Here is a 24,168-nt window from a genome sequence, read left to right on the forward strand (position 1 = left end):
TGCAATTCTGTGGGATGATTTTTCTATCTGTAGTAAATGTAAGGGACTTTATGTTGAGGGACAATATCTGAGGTTCTGACTGCAGAGAAACTATAAATAAATTAGTCAAAAATATGAATCAGAATTTCTTCTTAAATGGTTGTAATATTCTTTGTATGCATTGAAATTTCACAGATGAGCACAGACATGGAAGAGATCAGAACTATTTACTTTTTTTTTTTCATTTAGAATAAATTTAGAGTTGTAATGAATTAGTTTTCTCTCTTTTTGCTTATTAGTTTTTAGTTGTTTTTTCTACTAAATTAGAGGCATATAACAAATCAGTGCATATATTTAAAGATAGGAAAAAGGAAGATAGAACAACTAATCTAATTTGTCGAGGGTTTAGATTGCGGGGTGACAATAAAACCCCGGCAGATGTATTGTTAACCTCCTCTCCCCCCCCACTTCCCCCTTTTTGCCCCTCCCTCTCCCCCCTTCCCACTAAGGACAGGTGATTGGGAGGGAAATAAGGACAGAGAGAAGAGAGTTGGAAAAATTAACAATGTTTTATTAATGCTACTAATAAGAATAGAGAAAATAATACAAAATATACAAAACCAATCTTGAAAGTCTCAGCAACTGCAGAGCCGGCAACTAAAGTCCTGGATTAGACTCTGCAGCCAACCGGAGCTGGATTCAGTCTGTCACTAGGCCTCAGCTCGCAGGGACGACTAGCAAGATCCTCGCCTAATGTCGGCCATAAGCAGAATGGAAAAGGGAAAGGCAAAGGGAAAAAAAGGAACGAGATCCTTGTGATCTCCCACTTTTATATGAAGTGTTTACGTGAATGGAATGTTACACACAGTTGGTCAGTTTCTTGGTCACTGGTTTCTGTTGCCCCTCTCGCGAGATGTCCATCCGTGCTTATCAATAAGCTTGCATTCCATTGCTAGGTTTACGAAAACATGTGTCTGGTTCTCCAGGAAAATGCAGCTAATATGAAGGCTTTAGCTGACAGGCAAATTCACTAAAAGAGAAACTTGTTTTTTAACAAAACCAGGACAACATTACATCTTGAACATGTACTTCTGAGGAGAGAGAGGATGTAGTAAAGAATGATATATAAGTTACAAAACTGAGCAACAAAAAGGTTACAAGAGTTGTGCTGGTTTAGGGCTTTTTCACAGAGGAAGAGAAGGACTAGTTTAAGAGGACAAGTCCAAAACCTCAATTTTTACAATGTTTATTTTAACACAACAACTAAACATTCACAGGAAGATGTCAGAAAGAAAGGATGACATGTTAGACTTGTTGAAGGGAAAGAGTTTTTCAGGAATGAGTGGTATTTACAAATCAACAGCATACAGGCAGGAGTTCACTCAAATGCCTCCATTCTTACGGAGCTTGAGTTCCACTTTGGCCCATTTTCTATAGGATTTAGTACATGGAAGACCAGGGTCTCTTCAGAATCAATAGGTATTTTGTAATTTGCTTTATTAAAAGTGGAACAGAAAGAGGAAAGATCAAACTGCACTTCACAGGCATTCCATTCAACATGTTTGTAACTTTACAATTTAACATTTTCCAGTATTTTCTACTTCTCAGTGTGCCCTGCCACATTTAAAAAAATGCTTGTCAAAAGGTGGCAGTAAGAAGTCAAGTGAGAGCATTTGCCCTCTTTTCAAAATAAAGTATGCTGGAATTATACTGAAAAGATACACATATTTAACAAGTAAAGATCTTGTTTTTATAGAACAAGTCAGCTGTGTAGGTTGAACTTGATATGTAAATAGAAAAGGAGAAAGAAAAAGCAAAATATTTACACATTCTTGAATGACTGGATTATTTTTAGTTTATTTTGGTCACTTCTAACTAATTTTTGTCACTTGAACAAATTTTATCTAGAATGAAACCAGACCATCTTTAAAGCATTATTCAAGCACTTTTTCTTCCATAGAAGAATCAGGAGGTATTACTCATGATGTCCCAAACCTGAATGCTTCCTGTTTTGTTTGGTATGGCCACCTCGCTTGCTACAAGTGTAACTGTGTGGAAGGACCAGCAAACTGCATACTGTACCTGTATATATCCAAGTGCTTAGAAATGTCAGCTGGTGACCGTACCATACCTGTTGTGGTTTAACCCAGCAGGAAGCTGCACACCACACACAGTCATTCACTTGTTCCTCTCCCACACCTGCAGTGGAATGGGGGAGAGAAGTGGAAGAAAAAAAAAGGTAAACCTCATGGATTAAGATGAAGACAGTTTAATAAGACAAAAAGGAAAAAAAAAAAAATAGAACACGTAAAACAAGTGATGTACAATGCAATTATTTATCACTTGTTGAACTGATGCGCAGCATGTCCCCAGGCAGTGATCCCCCAGCTAACTTTTCCCTAGTTTATATGCTGAGCATGGCGTCACAAAGTATGGAAAATCCCTTTGGCCAGTTGGGCTCAGCTATCCTGGCTCTGCCCGGTCCCAGCGTCTTGTGTCTCTCCAGCCTCCTTGCTGAAATGTCCTGGACTTGGTATAAACAAGGCTTAGCAACAAACAAAACATCAATGAATTATCAACATTCTTCTCATACTAAATACAAAAGACAGCACTACAGAAGCTACTAGGAAGAAAATTAACTCTGTCCCAGTCAAAACCAGGACACCATGGTGTGCTAAGGTCCTAAAACTGGTGTCTGGCACTTAATACTGAAAAGATAGGGCTGTGGTCCTGAAATGTGTGGAAGAACAAGTTCGCACATCCACAACTGTAGCATTCTTACAGTAGTGTCTTAGCCATGAAACAAGGCAACAACAGCGACAAACCTCAAAACTATTCTACTGAAAAACCCTTTGAAACAAGTATGTTCTTTTATATTAGGTATGAATTGTAATTTATGTGACTTACACTTTCAACTTATGGCCTTGGGCAAACAGATGAGCCCAATCCTGTGGTCTCTTTCATTAACTTTAAGGGAAAATTTTGCATAGGACAGGATCAGTTTACAATAGATTAAACTCCCCTTGATGCTGTGGAAGGAAAACGACATGACAGAAGTTTGCATAGCAGCATAAAGAAGAGGGAAAAAAAAAAAAAAAAAGTTGTTTGTTTTTTTAATCCTGAGATTCTCTTGTCATTTGCACTTTTAATACCTGTACTGATCTAGGCATCCACCATTGGGTGCTTTTAATGATTCGGGGTAATGAATAGCTGAGAATGGTTAAAACTGACAATCAAATGTGGACATTGAGAGACATGATTTTCAGGACTAAAATAAACTATTTACATCCAAAAAGTCTAGTTTAACTGCATCCTGCTTTAGCAAAGTGGTAGCCCACATTTTTACTTTGTTTCCAAGTGCCAAAATAGTAGAAGTGCCTTTACTTAAAAATAACTCCCACTCTTTTTTTGGGAAGGAAAGAAGTCAACCACATGGGAAAAGTGTGAATTCAAAAATTATCTGCATTACAAGTTTTTCTCTGGGAATATTTTCTGTATGTAAATGTACACTTACATGTTTCGTGAACATTCACTATATATAACATTTTGAACTATTTTTATCAGAATTGGTCAGACTTGAAGTTCAGCTAGAGCAAAATAGACATAATTCATCCTTCTGCATCAGTCATACAACATCTTTCCTAGATAAATCTAGTTTCATCCTAAAAGTACTTATAGTTGTAGGCTTTATTTTTTCTAATGCAGAACTGTATTCCCATCTCATCTAATAAATTCTTCTAATTGTACTAATTTGAATGATCATCACTTTATACTTTTCTTATACTATATATTTTCCTTCACTATTTTTTTTATGAGAAGTGGTGTGAGCTAAAGAACCCAAACACTTTAGCAGTGGTTTTCTTCCCTTGATCATACAAGTGGCTTTTATGTGTAGCTATTCCAATTTTAACACATCTGTTTCTAACACGAATGATCAGAAGATAATAATTATTTTAGATGATGTCTGATCATTGTCTTTTACTCATAGAGAAGTACTAATGCTTCCCTTTCTAACGAAGACAGCTTTGTTGGTAAGTACTTAATCTGTATGCATATTTACATGGACCTTTTATACAACAATCATATCAGAATTAAGACTCCTTGCTATCGAAGGTTTTATAATCTTGTGTGCTAGTTCCTTTTAAAATTCTAAAAAGGTGCTACCTAGTCCTCTTCTGGTTTGAGTACAGGGTCTCTGAGCCTTAGAAATCATGAATCACCGGTAGCTGCTCACCAGTTGCTTTTGTTCCTCTGCTCAGTATCTACAGTTTCACAGTTTCAAAGTAAAACAAAACAAAACACAGCACAATAAGAAGTATATATATCTATATTTGTTTTGAACCATAACTTCCCCCCCGCATCCCCCCTGATTTCTAGACCCCGGAGTGGGCTAGAAATGTGTTGTCGTTTTCAAGATGTAGCTCTGTTTAACTTCTAGGAATTACTTCTTTATCCCTGTGGTTCCTGATATCCAAGGCCCTAAGCTTATCTCAGAACAGTTCTTTCCTTTTTATTCTTTGTAGACTCCCTCCTTATTCTTTGCATTTTTCTTCAGATAGTTATTCAACCAAACAGGCACTGAATCCTTCTCTTTCCCTGGCTTTGTTAGGCTTATCTCATACATGACAGCTTTAACAGCTTCTGTTTTGAAGAAACTCCAAACCTCACCTATGCCCATGAGGTTCCTGAATTCTTCTACCTGGTAGTCTTCATTAAATAGTTCCTTCATTAAATAATTATCTTAATTTCTCAAGGTTTTACCTTTCAAGATTCAGATTTTCCAACCCAAAATTATTTTTACCAACCTTTCAAATTTAAACAAAATTAAGTTCTGATCAGTCAGAATCCTGATCTGTAAATGGAGTGTCTATTAGAGGCACTGGACCATCAAAGTAAGGCAGTGACTTGACAACAAAACATAGCTCCTGCTTCTCATTCCTGAATTAAAACTAACAAGTAATGTGCACATGAATCTAAAAGAAGCTGCTATATGTTTTTTGTTTCGTTTTAAGAAATAAAAAAATATTTCCTGGTTGCCACGGTATGCATGGTGAGGTGCTCAACCCTACAGCTGTAATCAAAGTGATCCATCTTGGATGACAAAAACAGATTGTGTCCTGTTATCAGAATGACCCACAGGGAGCACCCTGGGACTTTGAGCAGGGGGCATGTCTTCGTTGCTTTTGTTTGCTTTTTACTGATGGCTAACTATCCACCACATCTAGGTAAATGCATGGGTTTGGCCTTAAAAAAGTGTGGAATTAGCCAAGCATTCGTTTTAAGATGCTTATGTAGAGAGAAACGGCAAGGGCAAAACAAGTAAAACTTTAAGGTGTGAACCAACAAAAACCAGTCGTGAAAGAAACTGCAAATATACTCCAAAATCTCTTAGCTCTCGGTGTTTTCCAAGTGGTTTGAAGAAATTTGACAACTTGCTGACAAAAATACCAACGCACACGGCTGGACCGACGTGGGACCGGAACGAGCTTCAGACGCCTCTGCCCGGCACTGCGGCGCCCGGCCCCAGCGGGGCCCCGCGGCCACTCACAGGGTGGGTGCAGCTGCCCCCCTCCCGCCTCCTCCCTGCGCCGGCTTCCAGCCCTTGCGAGGCCCGGTGAGGTCCATCCCAGCCTTCACCGGGACGTGACTCATGCTGCGGCTCTACCTGGACCTTTCCTTTGAACCCCCGAGTGCTCTTCCATGGAGGGGTTTTATTTTACAAGTTCGCGGGACCGCGTACATAAAAGTGGCAGACTTCCCAGAGGTTTGGGAGGGGGCACCGAAGGAAAAGGGAAAATTACCTTTTGGGCAAACGCTACCTGCACCGCCCAGGCTCCATGTGCTCCGCGCCCCGCCCCCCCAATAGCCGCCCGCCCACTCGCTTTCCTCCCCCACGACGCCCCCTCTTCCCGGCCCCCGCCGTAGCCCCCATGTGCAGCGGCAAGGACGCGCGATCCACTTCCCTCGGCCCGCTCGAGTCCGCCCCTCCCAGCCCCGTGGTGACGGTGGCGGCAGCGCCAGCCGCACCTCGACCCCGCATCCTTGCCCAGCGCCGGGGAGCCGCTCGCCCCACCTCGCCGGGGCCGGGGCAGCACCGGCCGGGAGGCTGTGGCCCCGCCTCCTGGCCTGCCTCGCATCGCCGCCAGCTGTAAAACCGCCCCTTGCGCTGGGCAAGGGTTCTTGCTCTCCTTTCAGTCCATCTCTACACACTTCTTTGGACGAGGCTATTGTTAAAGATCATCTAGTTCTTATTTTTTTCTAGGGAAATTCAGCGTGATTCTGTTAGATTTTCTTTTTCTGAGTGGGGAAGAAAATTACAACCAACACAACTTTTCTTGTTTTTTCCCTTTTTTTTTTTTTTTTTTCTTTTCCCCCTCTCTTTGGAGAGAGAGGAGGGGGGGATGCAACGTGGACCTCACTCTTGGTATCCCCGCGTCCCGCTGACGTCTGCGGCGACAGGGCAGGCTGGGGAGGAGAGAAGACTGAGTTTCCGCGGCTGAAGCCTTTCCCCCACGAGGAGCGGAGCCGTACCCGCTGCCGGCGGTGCGGGACAGGCACACCTCTCCCGGCTCCCCGCCCGCCTCCGCCGTTTACCACCGCGACAGCAGCAGGATGGGGAGACGGCGGTGGCTCTGGGTCCAGCTCTGCTTCCTGTGGCTGGGCTGCCTGGCGCTCTGGGCGCAGGGAGCAGCCGGGCAACAAAAGTCGCCGCCGCCGGTCCGTCCTCCGGGAGGAGCGGGCGGCATCCACCCTGCTGCCGCGTACCGGCACGATGGGGCCGGCAGCGCCGCCGCCGCCGCCGCCGGCCGGGTCCGCAGGCGAGGACAGCAGGACGTGCTCCGCGGGTAGGGACGCGCCGCGCCGCTCTCGGGCCTCTGCCTTCCGCAGCCTGAACCCCCTTCCCTGCTGTCCCCAGCCCCGGCGGGCGGACCCCGCGTCGCGCAGCCCGTTCCCCAGTGAGCAGTCCCCCACCTCAACCCCAACCTGTGGCCTTCATTTTTGCTTTCGGCACATCTCACCTTCCAGCCTCTTTATATGACTAAGTAGTTGTGGTTAATTGAACTCCATGTTTTGTTCTCAGCTATGAAATACGGTCTTTTAATTATTGCGATTATATTAAAAACAGACATTGTGTGGGGCTATGTTACAACTAACAGATGTACCACTTTGGGCTTTTTATTCAAGCATGTTACAGTATTAAGATACTTAAATATTCTCTTTGGCCTCTGAGAAAGTGTGCAAAATTTGTGTTGGTTTTTTTAATTATTATTATTATTATTTTATTTATTTATTTCTAGTGTTTTGGGGAGTTCTTGGTAATTTGAATCAGTTTATTAATCTTTACAACCAGTCATCCCTTCTGTTTTGTGTCAGTTGGTGGCATGAAGTCAATTTTTATAGCAAGACTTCTAAGACTGTATATGAATGCAGAGCCAAACTCATCCCTTGCATATCCTCAGTAGTTCCACCAGAGGTGAATGTGTCCTGTTGGTGCCTTGTCTGTCTCTCCTCTTCATACTAACCAGCTGAAATAATACAAAAAAAGGTCCTTGGAACTTCTTATAGTGGAGGAAGATTTTGTTCCTCTGGGAATGATTTTTTGTTGACATCTTTGCTATACACTTTGTTTCATGCCACTGTTTTCTTTCCTTGTGTGTACATAAAACGTTGGATTCTGTTTATGCTGGTTTATACTTCTGTATATGTATTTATTTGTTTGTCTGTGTGACAGGCCAAATGTGTGTGGCTCTAGATTCCATTCTTATTGTTGCCCTGGATGGAAAACACTCCCTGGAGGAAACCAGTGCATTGTTCGTAAGTGTCTGACTTCAAGTTTCTACTGCCCTAGAGGAAATAATAAAAATAATTATTCATCTGTGAGTTACTGTTCCATTCAGTATGAGAAAAGGGAGTTCATCTCTTTTGCTTTATTTTAAAAAATAATAAAAAAAAAAGGTGGATTTATAAGTCCACATTTGTTGTAATTGAAAGACTGGAAAATTGCTGTAGTTTCTTTCGTGTGTTCATAAAAGGCATGTCTCCACTTAGTTTTTTATTGTTTTTTTTTAAAGAACACAACAAGGGAGGAAAAAGGAAAAATACTTCCATAAGACAAATGATCAACTAGAGTAACAGAAGGAAAAACAATAGACCCCCAAAACAAAACAAACAAAAAACCCCAACCAAACATAGCACACACACACATACAAACCAAACACACACACAAAACCCCAAACCAAAAGACAAAACAACCCTCAAATTATCTTGATAATAATACAAATCAGATCTGGAGTTTTGTGAAACTTCCATGCTAGGCATGGAATTACAATGAAATGGGAAACTTTTTTACATCTGGGGTGCTTATTCTGTCATTTTTAGTTGTGTTTTAATAGCTACAAAGCATGTAGACTCAGGTTATTGCCTGGTCATAATATGTAATGTGCTGATACATGTGGCTGTTGACATGGCTTGGCAGAAACAAAAAAAAGGCTAAAAAAGGGAATTTTTTTCAATATTCTGGTTAGGGAATGTTGTCTATCTAGAAAGGAAATGAGTTAAGGTATTTTCTGTTTGACAGATAAAAGCTGGTATTAGACGCACGGTTCTTTAATGTGAGACCGTTCCATACATCCTAGCTTGTCACCATCTCTTATGCTAATAAGTGTAGCCAACTTCAGGACTGAGGTTCAAGAACATAATGTCCTTTATGTAAGCAGTGAAGGTCTTTGCAATACTTAGCTAACAAACTACAGCATCCAGGACTAAACGAGGGAAGGAATTGGGTGGTAAGCCAAGATCTGCCAAAATTGAAGGTGACTTTTGGGCTGTTACCTTATGATTTGGGACTCTCACCCTGCTCATATCTATTTGTTTTACATAAGTAAATTTGCCTTGGTAAGATTTCTTGTAACTGTGCCATGTATCACTGACTTTTATCTAAAGTTGACCAAGCGTTTCCAAGCAAAATTTAACTGTTATTCAGAGGAAGATGCTGATATCAATGCCAGTGTGGAATAAGAGGGGGTTTCTCAATGTTTTCAGTTCACATTTATGATCTCTTATGATACTGGCTTACTTAAATGTAAACTTGGGTTTTTAAAATAGAATTAGCCTGCCTACTTGATAGGTTTTTTGAATTCAGCTGGGTATCTAGCTCAGATTAAATCAGTGAGAGACAATGATTAGATGCTTTCAAAAATCCTTATAAATTAAATTGTGACTCCCGGAGCCTCCTAAACACCTTGGTCTCAAGTCTCTTCACATCCATAATAATCTTTGATTTACTATTAATTTATCGGCACAAAAGACATCTTTTAACTCGTGTTTGCTTACTGAAACTTAATTGCAGCTCTCTGACATGTTTGAAGGGTGAGTGATTTTGCCAGACAGTCTGTAAGACTGGCTGTTCTACTTGTATTTGTAGTGAACGTTTAAGAACAGAGTCTTCTATGCTCACACTAAACGTTTGCTGACATGGTGGTCTCCCAGGCTAGATGTGTAGCTAGACAAAGCCTCCTGCACAGGATCACCAGCAAGCTAGCAAAGTTCTTATTGGAGATGTGTTGATTATAATCAGTGCAGATTGTAAATGGTGATTTTAAAGTATTATTTCATGAAGAGACATCAATGAGCTGGTGGTAGGTCAACAGGAAATAATTCTAACCTTAATGGTGTTTTTAGTTGATAATGTGATGATGGTTGTTGGTGGTTTGTGACAGGTTTATGATTAGAAGTGATCTTTTATCTAAAAAAAAAAAAAAAAAAGTCTGGTTGTGTTTACTTTTTCTTTAAGTAAAATAAACTGTACTGATGAGAGCGTACTTAGCATATGCTTTCAGCTATAGGGATTTCAGTTGATAAAAAATTATTTCCTAACAGATAATAATGGTCTACATCAGGTCTAAAATCTAAATGGTCTAAATGGCTTAATCAGGAGATTGAGCTACATTGTATAAAGATGAACTAAACAGCTATATAAGGAAAACGCTGTTCCCTGTTTTTGTCCTGTTCCTGTGTTTCTAAAAGTGCTCTAAGTCTGGGTCCTGTTTCTCACTTTTGAGTCTGCTAATAAAAGAAGTATTTCCTGTCAGTCAATGGTGTGTCTGCAATTTCAACTAAATGGTGAAATCCCGCAAACTCTTTCACCTGTCATGCATTTGCATTTAGAGCACAGTTGTAAAGGAATTTGATTATGAATGTTGATGGTGCACGTTGCATCTTTTTGATGCCCAAAAAGTGGTGTAAGTGGACATCTAATGTGGCTTTGTCTACTACTCACTTGTAAAGAAAATGTGGCCTTCTTTGGAGCATGTCAAAGAGGAAGTTGGTTTACAAAATCTGGTCTGGTTTGGTCATGTTCGGCATCAGTAAAGAGCTGATTTGGTGAAGAAGGGATAAAAGGGAGCATGTAAATTTACCGAGGGGTGTATTTGAACTTCTCTGGTGGGACAAGAAAATAATTTGCTTCCTTGTGGGAGCTGAGTCTCATTTCTGCATGTTTTTTTAAATCAGAAGTGGAGCACAAATACTCTGGGAAAGGTCTTGTCTCTGCTTTCTTTTTTTTATGTATATGGCCAGGTGTTTTTTGTTGTTGTTGTTTTTTGTTTGTTTTTTTTTGTTTTGTTTTGTTTTTCTTTCCTTTTAAAGTATATAAACTTTTTTTTTTTTTTTAAGCAGTCAGTGTGTTCTTGCCAGATTATCTAGCAGAAGTATTTGTTGCTTTTGTAGTCCTTCAGTGGAGATATGCTTCCAGGTAATTTGATTATCTCAAAGCTCCAGAGTTATTTACAAAGAAACTGTGATTCTTGTTTGTTTTTTTGCTTTACAAGCAGTCTCTTGTACGATACATGTTTGTGGTGTCCTCCTGTGCCGTACTGGCTCTTAATGTTTCAGGTACCCTTTTGATGCATTTGCCAGTCCAGCAGATTATTTAGATGTATTCATTTGAATCTCCTTTAGAATCTGGATCTAGCCTTTAACTCTTTTCTGATTCTGTAATTCCTTTGTGCAATGGAGCTCTCTTGGCTGGTGAGTGAGAAGGGAAGATGCAACTTAGATCCATTAGGGGATACCACAATGGTGTGCACATTGTGGACACGTGGTAGGGTGTGGACAGGCTTCCCTGTTAGTTTCTAAATGACAATGTGGAAATATTTGAGTACAGAAAACTATATTAAGGGAAACTATGCAAAATCTGCAAAGACCGGCATTTGCACATTGACTTCCCATGAAACAGCTGTGTGTAAAGGATGTATAGTCTTAGAAGAAAAAGAGACTGTAAAATAGCAATTGTAAGAGAGGAGCCATACCATAAATTGGCATTTCTGATCTATATTATGTATATTCATTCAAATCTTGGATTCTTGGTGAAGTTTTCTACAGGTCTTGTGGTCTAAAACATATAATTTTAATGATTTTACATAACTTGTGTAGTAGGCTGGTATTTCTAATTAGGGAAAGAGTAGATTATCTGGTTTCATTGGTCAGACCAGTGTTTGAATATGCCATATTTAATTCTGTTTTTCTTTAAATTTGTCAGAGATATCAATTATACCAAAATTTTGTTTGCTTTATTTAACTTAAAATTACTTTTACATGTATATTAACTGTTCTAATGAACTAAGCATTCAAGCAAGTGGGATTTTGTTGTAGTTCTGTTTTCTTCTTCTTAAAAGAAGCTGTTAACATCCTTTTAGGTTTCACTTTTTCTTTTTTTTTTTTTTTTTTGGTGTCATTTAAGACTAAGGTTACTGTTAATCACTGTCTTTTTAATGGCTTTCTTCCTCAGCCATTTGTAGAAATAGCTGTGGTGATGGATTTTGTTCCCGTCCTAACATGTGTACTTGTGCAAGTGGACAAATATCACCTACTTGTGGATCAAAATCTAGTAAGGACTTACTATATTTGTTTTTCTTAGAGATTTAATTTTAAGTAATTATCTTTGGTGTCAACTCAAAAATAGCTACTGTGTAAATCCTTTAAAAATAACTTGTCATTACTGCAGACACACACTTTGGTATGTCTCTAGTTTTTGAAAAGTTTGATATACCATGTATGCACTTTTACTGTCTGAGAAAATTGGAGAAAAAATGTGTTTAAAGAGATGAGCAAGTTTAAATACAAATGTGTGTGGTATTAATGTTTTCATTGACTCCATTATCCTAAGAATGAAGATTATACAACCTTGAAGATAATTAAAAATTATAAGTTTCTAAATATAGTCATGGAAAACTCTAAAGAAGCTCTTCATGGCTGCTTTTAAACCAAAGGCTGACTAATAGCTACGGATTGGATGGCTTTGATTACGAGAACACCTGAGTGTACACTTGAATACATAGCATATATTGTACGAAGCTCCTGTCTGGTTTCTGGTGTCTTTATTTTTATCCACGTTTGCTTCCCAATGTGACATTTTTGCTTAACACTGATGTCTCTCCACTGCAGTACAACAGTGCAGCATCAGGTGCATGAACGGCGGCACGTGTGCAAATGACCGCTGCCAGTGCCAGAAGGGCTACGTGGGAACTTACTGTGGGCAGCGTGAGTAACTGCTTTGTTGCAGCTAAAATTAAATCCACCTAAGTCCTACAAGTAATCTTTCTCACTTTAGGTAGAAAGTAAGTATGAAAAGAAAGCCAGTATGCTGAAACATAATGAAATGTCAGTGAAAAACTTAATGCTGTTTTGGGGTACGGTGTGTAGCTGAAAGTTAGTTCATGCATGAAGTGTATCTGTGTTCCTCGAAATTCAAATTAGGGATTGAATTCACCAAGTAGTTTTGAAAATCCTTTGGGAGCAATGGCATTATACATCCCATTCTCCTTTTCTAACCAGATGATCACTAATTTTTAATTCTCTTTGACAAAGTTTCTCTATCTCAAAAGAATAGCCTAACTGCTAAGTTAAAACATGTTTTTCTGTTTTCTACTTAACTATGAAATAAGATGAAATATTGTTCAAGCTTTTGGATACCTTTTTGGTTTAGCAGGCAAGCTAGAAAGTCAATTATTTGCACAGCTCTACCTATCACAGTGCAGTGTTTACAGGCTATGCAAATTTAGCTAACAACAGAAATCACTTAAGGCTCAATGATGAGGAAAGACTCAAAGTGTATTCTGAGGCCAGCTGGCTACTAATGAGCTGAGAAATTGAGGTTGTGTGAAGGAACCAGAGACAAACAGAAGGCAGCTATGCAGAGAACAGTTAGATTTAATAGTGTGAAAAAACGTCCTTTTGTCTTAGTAATTTTTGCAATCCTGGAGAGTAGTCTTGTTCTTGCTTAATTTCTACCTGAAAACAATTATCTAAAATTTTAGTTAATAATTGTAATCCTAAAATGTGACCCTAGTCACAGTCAGATTTAAGAGCTGCTGGCCCCTTCCTGCTCATTTTGAAGTACTGGGTCAACACCTGAATGCTTTCAGGCAGGGCATATTTCCACAGAATAAATGAAAAGAGGATTAAATTTTCAAGCAGCAACTCTAAAGCAATTCAGAAAATCTGTACAAACTGTGGAGACTGATCTCAGTGTAAAAAATATTTAAAATTTTAAGTAAGATTAAGTATTTGTCTTCTAGAAACAGTATGAAATAAATGTATGAAAATGTAAATATGTCTTTATTTCTTTTTAGTAAAATGTAGTTGTCTTAAATCTACTGAACTTAATTGTCTCACTAAAATGTCATTGACCATTAACTCAGTAATGTAACACATGCAGAGAAGCATCTATATTTTATGCATAAAACATGCATTCTCAGTAAAAAGTAGTTCAGTTTTATAGCTCTTAGTAAGAAGCAAGGCTTTATCACATTTCCACATAACAGTGTATGTTCCCCATTGTGATATAGGAGGCATGTGTACATTTTTTTTTTCCAGTTTAACAAATTTACCTTCTCTAGATTGCTGAGGTTCTTTTTCAGTTGGTACTCAAGTATGTTACAAATGCCACCTTCAAACTGGGCAGACCTTCAAAGGAAAGCAGCTTAGAGACTTCTAGACTGAAATCTCTTCACTGTTGTTCAGAGGCACTTGAAAACAGTGGGATTGTCTTTTAAGGTGAAATACATTGATTAGTAACGTGTGCTAATTCTGAACAAGGCTGTATGTCCTGGAAGCAATGAGCCTGAAAACAGACAGCATTGATTAAAGCACTCTTTTATGGGTATTTTTCAACCTTGCCGAAGAACTATCTTCCTTTCAAATTGAAGAGATTTCAGTGCTTTGGCAGGAGGCTTTGTTCTTCATTCACGCCATTGATAAATAGCATGAGTGGGTGCTCTGAGGTCCCACAACTGTAAAGTACCTTCTTCATCTATATATACTGTGGATTTATAACCCACAAAAATACTTTTCTCTCTTGTTGGAATCTTTGAGGCACCACAGTTTTTTATGGTACTTAAAGATGAGTTAAACCAGTAGTCCTTTCCCCTTGCCATAAACATCACTTCTGCCTGCAGTATCAACTCTGAGAGCTGAATTATCTGTCTCTCAGACTCCCCAGGCCTCCCTTCTTGAAAGGCTTGTTGCTGTTGTGACTGAATAGCGCAACTTACTATGCTCAAAAAACCCTCAAAACAGTTGAGTTTTTATCTGCTAACTTTTGTGATGGATGTAAGATGTTATGAGTAGTGATTAGAGCTGCACAGCTGTTTAAAAATATACTGAAGTTAACCATCTGCTAAGTCTGTGCTGAATACTATTAATTAAACAGCTGCTTGCAATTAGCATTAAACAGGTGCTAGTGGAATTTGGGGCTAGTGGAATTTGGGGCTAATGCAATTTGACTTGAATGATTGCTATTTTTAGTAATGATGGATAGGAAGGACATCAGTTTGATCTTCAGATCCAGAAACACTTAGCTGAGAGGAAAAAATAAATTGAATACCGCATATAGTTATCTTTGAAATATCATTGCTATAACATTTAAAACTTCATTGTTGTTGTTTTGTTAATTAAAGCTGTCTGTGAAAATGGCTGCCAGAATGGAGGACGGTGTATTGGACCTAATCGCTGTGCATGTGTCTATGGATTTACTGGCCCTCAGTGTGAAAGAGGTAAAAGAAATACATAATGAAGGAAAATATGAGCAGTTATATGCAAGAATGTATGTACACATTTTATGCTGTGCATTTTCTGTCTGAGCCAATAAGCTTCCAGTAAACCACTAATTATTTGTAATTTTAGAAAGTGTCTTCTTTTTTAATCTGGTAGCCAAATTTCAGGTTGGCAAGTACAAAACTGTCACAATTGGTAGGGATTTGAGCTAATTTAGCCCGCTTATTTTATTTGTATAATAGTTAATAGATCAGGTGTCTTTTGCTCTCAACTGTGTGAGGTAACGTTACAGCAGAATTACTGATGATGTTAGAATTTTGTTAATGTTGCTAACTGAATGATTGTTTATCTGTATAACACCTCTTTCAGAGGAGAAACTTGGGAACTTGCTCTGGTTAGTTCTATGCTGTAGGAGAAAGAGATGGAGTGAAAAGATAACCAATTACAGTAATACTGAGATCAGTTCCTAAATCTCTTTTTACTCAAAAAACCATCTAAAACATGGCTTAATTTATAGTGCTTTAATGAACTGGGGACTGAACTAGGATTTTATTTTGAAATTCTGGAGAAATCCCTCAGCATTCTTTTATAGGCTTAGAGTTATTATCAAAGTCAGTTTTAATGATGCTGAACGAAACATTTTTAGCATTACAGTATGTGATTAACACACAAATAATCAAGGCACTAAGTCCATATGTAATGATTTAGAATAAACCTCCTTCCACTCTCAGAAATGTATACTTCTTGCTTTTTAATAAATTGGAGCATTGCTTGTATTTTAAAACCGAGACTGTGGATATATAGTGATGTAGAACTGCTCAACAACAGATATAATTGTAGAATGTATTCAGTCTGTATCAAACTGTCAAATGTAATGCAAACTATTGCCTGTTGAGAATGGATTTTTATTGAACAGATATAGTTACGATTGCTTACCAAAACAATAATGTACATTTTCAAGAATTATCAAAGATGGTGCTGAAGAGCTTAGCAGAAATATTATTCTTTGTCTTTTTCCAAGTTGGCATGTTTGTGAATACATGTTCTCATCAAAAAGAGTACTGAAGAACTAAGCAACCATAGTGGGAAATACTAAATACCAGTTTACATTGTTATCTTTCTCATTTAAAATATTTAGAAGGTTGTCAATATTAAAAAGGGGGATGGAATAATTTACATTAATAGAAAATAAAAAGTCACATTCTTAATTTGCATTAGGAGTGGGCAAGACAGCCACTCAGGGCAGGAGTAGACTTACTTAGTAGACTCAGCTGGCGAGAGGGGTCAAGGACAGCAAAAAGAACTTTTTCAAATACATAGCAGATAAAACTAATACCAGAGGCAATGTAGGCCCACTGATGAATGGGGTGGGTGCCCTGGTGGCAGAAGATACAGAGAAGGCAGAACTACTGAATGCCTTCTTTGTCCCTGTCTACTCTGCCGGAGGCTGTCCTGGGGAGCCCTGTACCCCTGAGACCCCGGATAAGCCAGGTCAATGGAGGAGTTTGCTTTAGTCAATGAGGACTGGGTTAGGGAGCAATTAAATAGTCTGGACATCCATAAATCCATGGGTTCAGATGGGATGCATTCGCGGGTGCTGAGGGAGCTGGCTGAAGTCATTGCTGGACCACTCTCCAACATCTTTGCCAAGTCTTGGGAAATGGGAGAGGTGCCCGAGGATTGGAGGAAAGCAAATGTCACTCCAGTCTTCAAAAAGGGCAAGAAGGAGGACCCGGGTAATTATAGACCGGTCAGCCTCACCTCTGTCCCTGGGAAAGTAATGGAACAGCTTGTCCTTGGTGCCATCTCAAGGCATATGAGGGATAAGAGGGTTATTAGGGGCAGTCAGCATGGCTTTACCAAGGGTAAGTCATGCTTGACCAACCTCATAGCCTTTTATGAGAATGTAACAAGGCGGATGGATGATGGCAGAGCGGTGGATGTAGTCTGCCTTGACTTCAGTAAAGCCTTTGACACAGTCTCCCACAGCATCCTCACAGCTAAGTTGAGGAGGTGTGGTCTAGACAATAGAGTAGTGAGGTGGGTTGCAAATTGGCTTAAGGAGAGAAGCCAGAGAGTGGTAGTCAATGGTGCAGAGTCTAGTTGGAGGCCCGTATCTAGTGGAGTGCCTCAGGAGTCAGTACTGGGGCCAATATTATTCAATATATTCATTAATGATTTGGACGAGGGAATAGAGTGTACTATCAGCAAGTTTGCTGATGACACCAAGCTGGGAGGAGTGGCTGACATGCCAGAAGGCTGTGCTGCCCTCCAGCGAGACCTGGACAAGCTGGAGAGTTGGGCGGGGAATAACCTAATGAAATTTAACAAGGGAAAGTGTAGAGTCCTGCATCTGGGCAGGAACAACCCCAGGTTCCAGTATAGGTTGGGAAATTACATATTAGAGAGCAGTGTAGGGGAAAGGGACCTGGGGGTCCTGGTGGACAACAGGATGACCATGAGCCAGCACTGTGCCCTTGTGGCCAGGAAGGCCAATGGCATCCTGGGGTGTATTACAAGGGGGTGGTTAGTAGATTGAGAGAGGTCCTCCTTCCCCTCTACTCCGCCCTGGTGAGACCACATCTGGAATATTGTGTCCAGTTCTGGGCCCCTCAGTTCAAGAAGGACAGGGAACTGCTGGAGAGGGTCCAGCGTAGGGCAACAAAGATGATTAAGGGAGTGGAGCACCTCCCTTATGAGGAAAGGCTGAGGGAGCTGGGTCTCTTTAGTTTGGAGAAGAAGAGACTAAGGGGGGACCTTATTAATGTTTATAAATATATAAAGGGTGACTGCCATGAGGATGGAGCCAGGCTCTTCTCGGTGGCAAACAATGATAGGACAAGGGGTAATGGGATCAAGCTGGAACACGAGAGGTTCCACTTAAATTTGAGAAAAACTTCTTCTCAGTAAGGGTGACAGAGCACTGGAACAGGCTGCCCAGGGAAGTTGTGAAGTTGCCTTCTCTGGAGACATTCAAAACCCGCCTGGACATGTTCCTGTGCGACCTCAGTTAGGCATTCCTCCTCCGGCAGGGGGATTGGACTAGATGATCTTTTGAGGTCCCTTCCAATCCCAAGCATACTGTGATACTGTGATAGTTCTTAGATTCATAGAGTAATTTAAGTCAGAAAGAACTTCTACAGACCATCTAGGTCAATAGCTGCTTAAAGCAGGTCTAATCAGATCAGCCTGCTCAGCTCCATGTTCCAGGTCCAGAACATATTCAAGGATGGAGATTCCACATCATCCCTGGAAAACCTGTTCCAGTGTTTGAACCTCATGGTAAAAATAAACTAATACCAATTTTGCATGATCTGTATTGTATTTGTTGCCTCTTGTCTGATTGCTGTGAGCCTCCAAGAAGAGTCTGGCTTCAATTTCTCTGTATCCTTTGAACAGGTAGTTACAGACAGCAGTAAGTCCCCTTGAAACCTTCTCTTCTTAAGGCTGGATAAACTCAGGTCCCTCAGCCTCTCCACACTGACAAAATTCTCTAGTCCCTGCCAAATTTGGTGTCCCTCCCCTGGACTTTCTTCAGTATACCCATTGCTTTCTTGTATTTAGAGTCCAAAACTGGACACAATACTCTGTGCAGTCTTACAAGTGCCAAATGGAGGTGAAGGACCCCTTCCCTGGATTGGATGCGACACTCATCCTGATAGAGCCCATGCAGCTGGTCATCTCTGCTGCAAGGGTACACTGCTGCTTCATGTTCAGGTTGTTGTCTACTAGGAATGACCCTGTTCTGGTTTTGTTTAAAACAAGACCAATTTTCTTTTAGTGAATTTTCATTTCAGCTAAGTTCTTTAAAGTAACTGTATTTTTCTGAAGTTGGCTGTGTGTTTTTTGGACATTGTTTGCTCCAGAGCTGATAATGGTAGGAATGGCATGCAGAAAAGGCACAGGTATATCCTTATTGCTATGGCAGTCAAGGTCACTGGTAAATTTTGTAGGTCACATAAGCGAGAGGGGTATACTCACGGAGAGGAGTGGACAGAACAGATGACCAAAATTAGCTAACTAGGTATTCCATACCTTCCACGTCATACACCATATAAAACTGGGAGATCACGAGGGTCTCACTGTCTTTGTCCATGGCGGGCGTTTGTAGAGTACTCTGCCAGTTCTGCCTGCAATCCTAGGCCTGGTTCTAGGCTGTGCATCCCTGAATCCAGTTCCTTTTTTTTTATAGTTTGCATTATTATCTTTCTCTCATCATGAGTATTATAAGTAAAATATTTTTAAGTTTCCAACTTGTAAGTCTCTTTCATTCCCTTTCCTTAGCAGGGAGGGTACAGAGTTAACAGAGAGCATCTGCAACAGTTTATTGTCACCCTGCAATAAACAGTGACAGCCACCCATAATCCTTTTCTCAGAGCTGCTTCACAGGCATTTAGCCTCCAGCCTGTGTTGTTCTATCAGGTTATTCCATCCCACATGTGGGGAGACTTCCTTTGCTTTTGTTTAACTTTGGGAGATAACTCTCCACTCATTTTTTCTAAGTGGTCTGGACCACTCTGAGTGGTAGTCCTGCCTCAGATTTGGTGTCATTTGCAATCTTGCTGAAAGTGCACTCTTGTGCCATCACCCAGGTTGTTAACGAAGACATTAAACTGTTATACATGCCAGTACACATCCCTGAGATGTGTTTCCTGGCCTCTAGCTGGACTTTGCTGATCACAACTCTTTGAGCCAGCAGTCCAGCCCGTTTTCCGCTCACCTTACCTATTGTTCCCTTATTCAGCCCGTATCTCACTGAGCACAGTCTCTGTGGGAGCCTGCCTCAAAAACCTTGCTCAACACAAGCAGTATCCACTGCCCACTCCTGTCCTCTGCACTAGTGACCTCCGGGTTGAAAGCAGTGACGAGATTTGTCCTTGGTAAACCCACGCTGTCTGCTCTCAAACACCTTGTCATTCTTGTGTTTAGAAATGGCTTCTGAAGGGAATCTTGTGGAGTTCTCTGTTTGAAATTCAGCTCTGAAGTGCTCAAAGTTGTATATATATTGTGACAAGATCCTGCACCATTTTTTTTACATTTGTTGACTGTCAAATGGAAATAATGTCCATGTAGATGAAGGAAATAACTAAATGAAACACTGAAAAAGGAGGAGTTTCTATTTGCTATTCCAGGCTGGTTTTGTATACCCACTAGATGTCACAAGCAACAGTGAAACATATAGGATGAATTTTTTTATTTGTCTCTAATTGCTTGTTGCTTTGATTCATAAAACCAGACTTACAGACTTCAGTTCATTGCTGTTCGTTCAGGTTTTTACTGTCACATGTTACATCCAGCCCATTCTCTGTACTTGCTTCTTATAAGCCAAGCACGAGGACTCAAGTCTTCTATACATGGGGATACATTTGAACAAAATTCAGCTTATGTAGGAAACTGACAATTTTAGATAGGACTCTATACTTATCAAATAGATTTTTATTATGAAGAAAATCTACAGTTCACATTTAGTCTGTAGTGCTGTTGAAGATGCTTGTGTGTGCTTAAGTGACAGTGATTATGTGTAAATGAATCAAAGAGGGAATTTCTTCAGACAGGTATTCAAAAGATCTTTTAACTTTACACAACTTTTCTGTATCTGTTGATGGCAGCAGTGTCATGAGAAGAAGAAGTGATAACTTTTGGGGGTTGTATTCAGATCCTGTATATTTGGTCTTACCCCTGTAAGCTCATAAACTGCAGAACTTCTTGCCATGAAGACTGTGGCAGGTTATGTTCGAAAGGTTTTCTGTCTGCCAGCTGTGCATGAGCGGTTATAAAAGGACCTGTATTTTTTCCTCAAGTTTCTTGGTTTGTTTTAGCTCTTCCCCAATGATTGTAAACTTTATTCAGACACTTAACAGCAAAATGTTCTTTTGATCATTGATGTCTTCTCTTTTTGTGTGAGTCGTGGGAATGTAACTTTTTAATTTTGCTGGTTTTTGCTTTATAGTGGCTACTGTTAGCCTGAACTAAAAAAGAGGTTCTTTATGTGGAATAGGATGTGTACGAATAAGTGGGTCCCCACTCTCAAGAGCTAATCGGACAAAGGAAGTATTATTACTCTCTTCCCTGCCCCCAAGACATGCTGAGGCATGTCAGGTTGATACTTGTTGAAGGCTGAGCAGGGAAGCTCCAGCAGTCTTAGCAATCAACCCAATATCCTGAGTTTCAGGCTGAGGTTTTAACTAGGGGCTCATCCTGCCTGTTGTATTAATGTGGTGTAAGACTATTGAATTTTGCATGTTCTAGGAGTGAGTATAAATGCAAGTGCAGGCATTTTAGGAGAAGGCAGGAAGAAAGGAAAGCAATAGGATTAAATAAAAAATAATTACTGAATGTTGCTGTTAAGTATAAACCAGCAGTCTTCTTTTCTTCTTGTCATGGGTCCATGTGTCCTGGTCTCTTTTTTTCAGTACACTGTAAATGGAATGCTTGCCTGCCAAACACTAGTTTAATTCATTTTCAGTCTGCTTTTAGCCACTGGGAAGTGGAGCATATGGTCTTTAGATACTTCCTGAAAGTTTGTAAAGAAGTCATTCTGGGCTTCTTGAATGAAAAAAAACAAATCAGTTCACTGTGACACACTGTAGCTACATGGTCCAGTTCACACATGGTGTTCATCACCACTGGGGTAAACACAAGAGTTACGTCATCAACTCAAAGACTAATTTACCTGAAATAAATTTAGTTTAATCAATGTAACTCAAAATAAGTTAGTGGTAGTTTAAAGCTCTACAAAGTGTGATTCTTCCTAAAATTTTCAATTTTCACCATTGTTATCTACATTATTTTCTAACTATTCTGTTAAAAACATTTCTGTCAGTTTTTTCCTACATGTAGTGTAAAGCTGATTATAAGCAAAATGCCACAGTGGTGGTATTATCTTTTAAAAAGGCTTCCATTTAATATAAGAAACCACACTTCCGATTTCTTTTGGAGATTTTTGTAATACATACAGTTAAGTGCAGTCCTTGTTCAGATAACTCCTTTTTTCTTCTACAGGTTCAGACCTGTAGGTATTTGCATATATCAGTCTTTGATGGATTACACTAGTTCTGAAGGGCAAATTCAGAAAGCTACTTTCGTGCTCTTAGATACCAATAGCTAGTACGATTAGAGGATTCTGTCAATACATGACCTGGTTTTGCCATCCATTGTTATCTCTAATAACAAAGTTTTCAGACTTTCCTTGCCTCAACTTTCACAAGCTGAGAAATACTATCTAAGCATTGAAAACCCCACAAGATGTCTACGGAGTATGTATTTATTTGTCATCAGCCGGTAGATGAAAATTTCTTTCTCCTATCTGTGCAAAAGATTTTGCAATTTAAAGCCAACATGGATAATGCTGTACATGCCCTTGGTAGTAATGACTAGGAAAATAGTATAATCCCAGTCAGAGTGTTTCTCTTTCTTCCCTCTTTTCCATTTTTTGGGGATTTCAGGATGTGATGACTAGTATTTGCCTCCCTCTTGCCCACTTTTCCTCTGGTTGCACTGGCATAGGCAGTTTTATATAACTGTCTAGCAATGGGCAGAGCAAATGAAGTCACTTTATGCTAGAACTCTAATAATATGTAGCACATACTTGTAAGTTACTTTGTGCCTTTCCTCACTCCCCAGATCACTTAGGATTACTGGATCAGTGCAAGTCCCAGCATTCCTTCCAGTGTGAAAACTAGTCACATACTCCCCATTTCATCCTTCTTGTTTCTTAGCCATGTAAGGAACTTCCTTCTTGCTTTGTGCCTTGTTTTCTTGAAAAGCCTGTGCTTGAGGTCCTTTGGCTATCCCTCTAGACTGTGTCTGCTTCCACCTAATAGATGTGTACAAACTGGAACACAAGAGGTTCCACTTAAATTTGAGAAGAAACTTCCTCTCAGTAAGGGTGACAGACACTGGAACAGGCTGCCCAGGGGGCTGTGGAGTCTCCTACTCTGGAGGCATTCAAGACCTGCTTGGATGCCTTCCTGTGTAACTTCATCTAGGTGTTCCTGCTCCGGCAGGGATATTGGACTAGATGATCTTTTGAGGTCCCTTCCAATCCCTAACATTCTGTGATTCTGTGTTGATTCATTAAGAAACTACACTAGTCACATAGGGTTTGATTTTCTTTCTCAAAATCCAAATTGGTGCTTCCACAATGCTATATGTATCAGTATTCCTACATCAGTTAAAAACCTAGCTGTTGAAAAAAGGAGGCTTACAGGATGCTTCTTGACTCTGAATTTTTTTTTAATTTAAATTAGTGTGGGGATGGGTTTAGAAATGGAAACTGTGGGAATTCTGCAGTTTCTTGCCTTTTTTTTTTTAAAAATGTGAAGATACTTGAATTTCTGTAAATGTTGAACTAAAGTCATGCTCTGACTCTGTGGGGCCTAGGTCTTCCTTTTACCCTCTGACTTAATCTACTTCATTGGCTTATGTTAGTCTTCTGGTTTTTAACCCGCAGTCATGGATTCTTTGTATAGAAACAAATAATCCTCTTGTGAATGTTCCTCTTCCTCCAGTTCTTCTATATGACATATGTTTTGTTATTAATATCAACTTTCAAAAATAAGTCTTTAAATGGAAAGTTTTAACTGTCTTTAGAGTACAGCATGAAAATGCAAGAACAAGATTTTCATGGTTTTCCACTTCAAGCTTTATGAAGATTTTCAAGTCTTTACTGACTGAATCAAAAAGTATTTTTGTCTCCCATCCTTAGTCATTAACCTGCATGCTGACAGCATCCACAAAAAAGCAATTTTTGCAAATATGGGAATGGGACAGAGGCTGTCACTCTGATGATCCAGTGCCTCAGACTGCAGTCTTGGTGTATATGAGAGATTAAAAGGAACCAGTCAGCTCCTGTGGTGGGTTGACCATGGCTGGCAGGTAAGTCTCCACACAGGTGGTTGCTTGCTCCCCTCCAGTGGGATGGGGCAAAGAAACTGAAGGACAAAAGCTGAATATTCGTGAGTCAATGTAAAGAGGCAGTTTGGTCAGTGAAGCACAGTGGTGCACACAAGCAAAGCAAAACAAGGAATTTATTGACTACTTCTCATCGGCAGGTAGCTGCAGAGCCTTTTTCTGGGAAGCAGGGTCTTAGCATGTGTAACAGTTGGAAAGACAAATGCCATAGCTACAAACCTT

General features: G+C 40.0%; 1 protein-coding gene across 1 annotated transcript in view; it reads left to right on the top strand.

Moving 5' to 3' along the window:
• Positions 1–6,530: 6,530 nt before the first annotated feature.
• The window catches only part of FBN2 (fibrillin 2), a 167,996-nt gene continuing 150,358 nt past the window's right edge, over positions 6,531–24,168 (top strand). The window contains exons 1-5 of the mRNA XM_082074936.1: positions 6,531–6,824; positions 7,712–7,794; positions 11,768–11,866; positions 12,424–12,519; positions 14,937–15,032. Of these exons, the coding sequence (XP_081931062.1) occupies positions 6,592–6,824; positions 7,712–7,794; positions 11,768–11,866; positions 12,424–12,519; positions 14,937–15,032 (607 nt within the window). The 5' untranslated portion in view covers positions 6,531–6,591. The remainder of the gene's footprint in view (positions 6,825–7,711; positions 7,795–11,767; positions 11,867–12,423; positions 12,520–14,936; positions 15,033–24,168) is intronic.

The sequence above is a fragment of the Streptopelia decaocto genome (genome assembly GCF_964273445.1).
Source record: "Streptopelia decaocto genome assembly, chromosome: Z".
Taxonomy (NCBI): Eukaryota; Metazoa; Chordata; class Aves; order Columbiformes; family Columbidae; genus Streptopelia; species Streptopelia decaocto.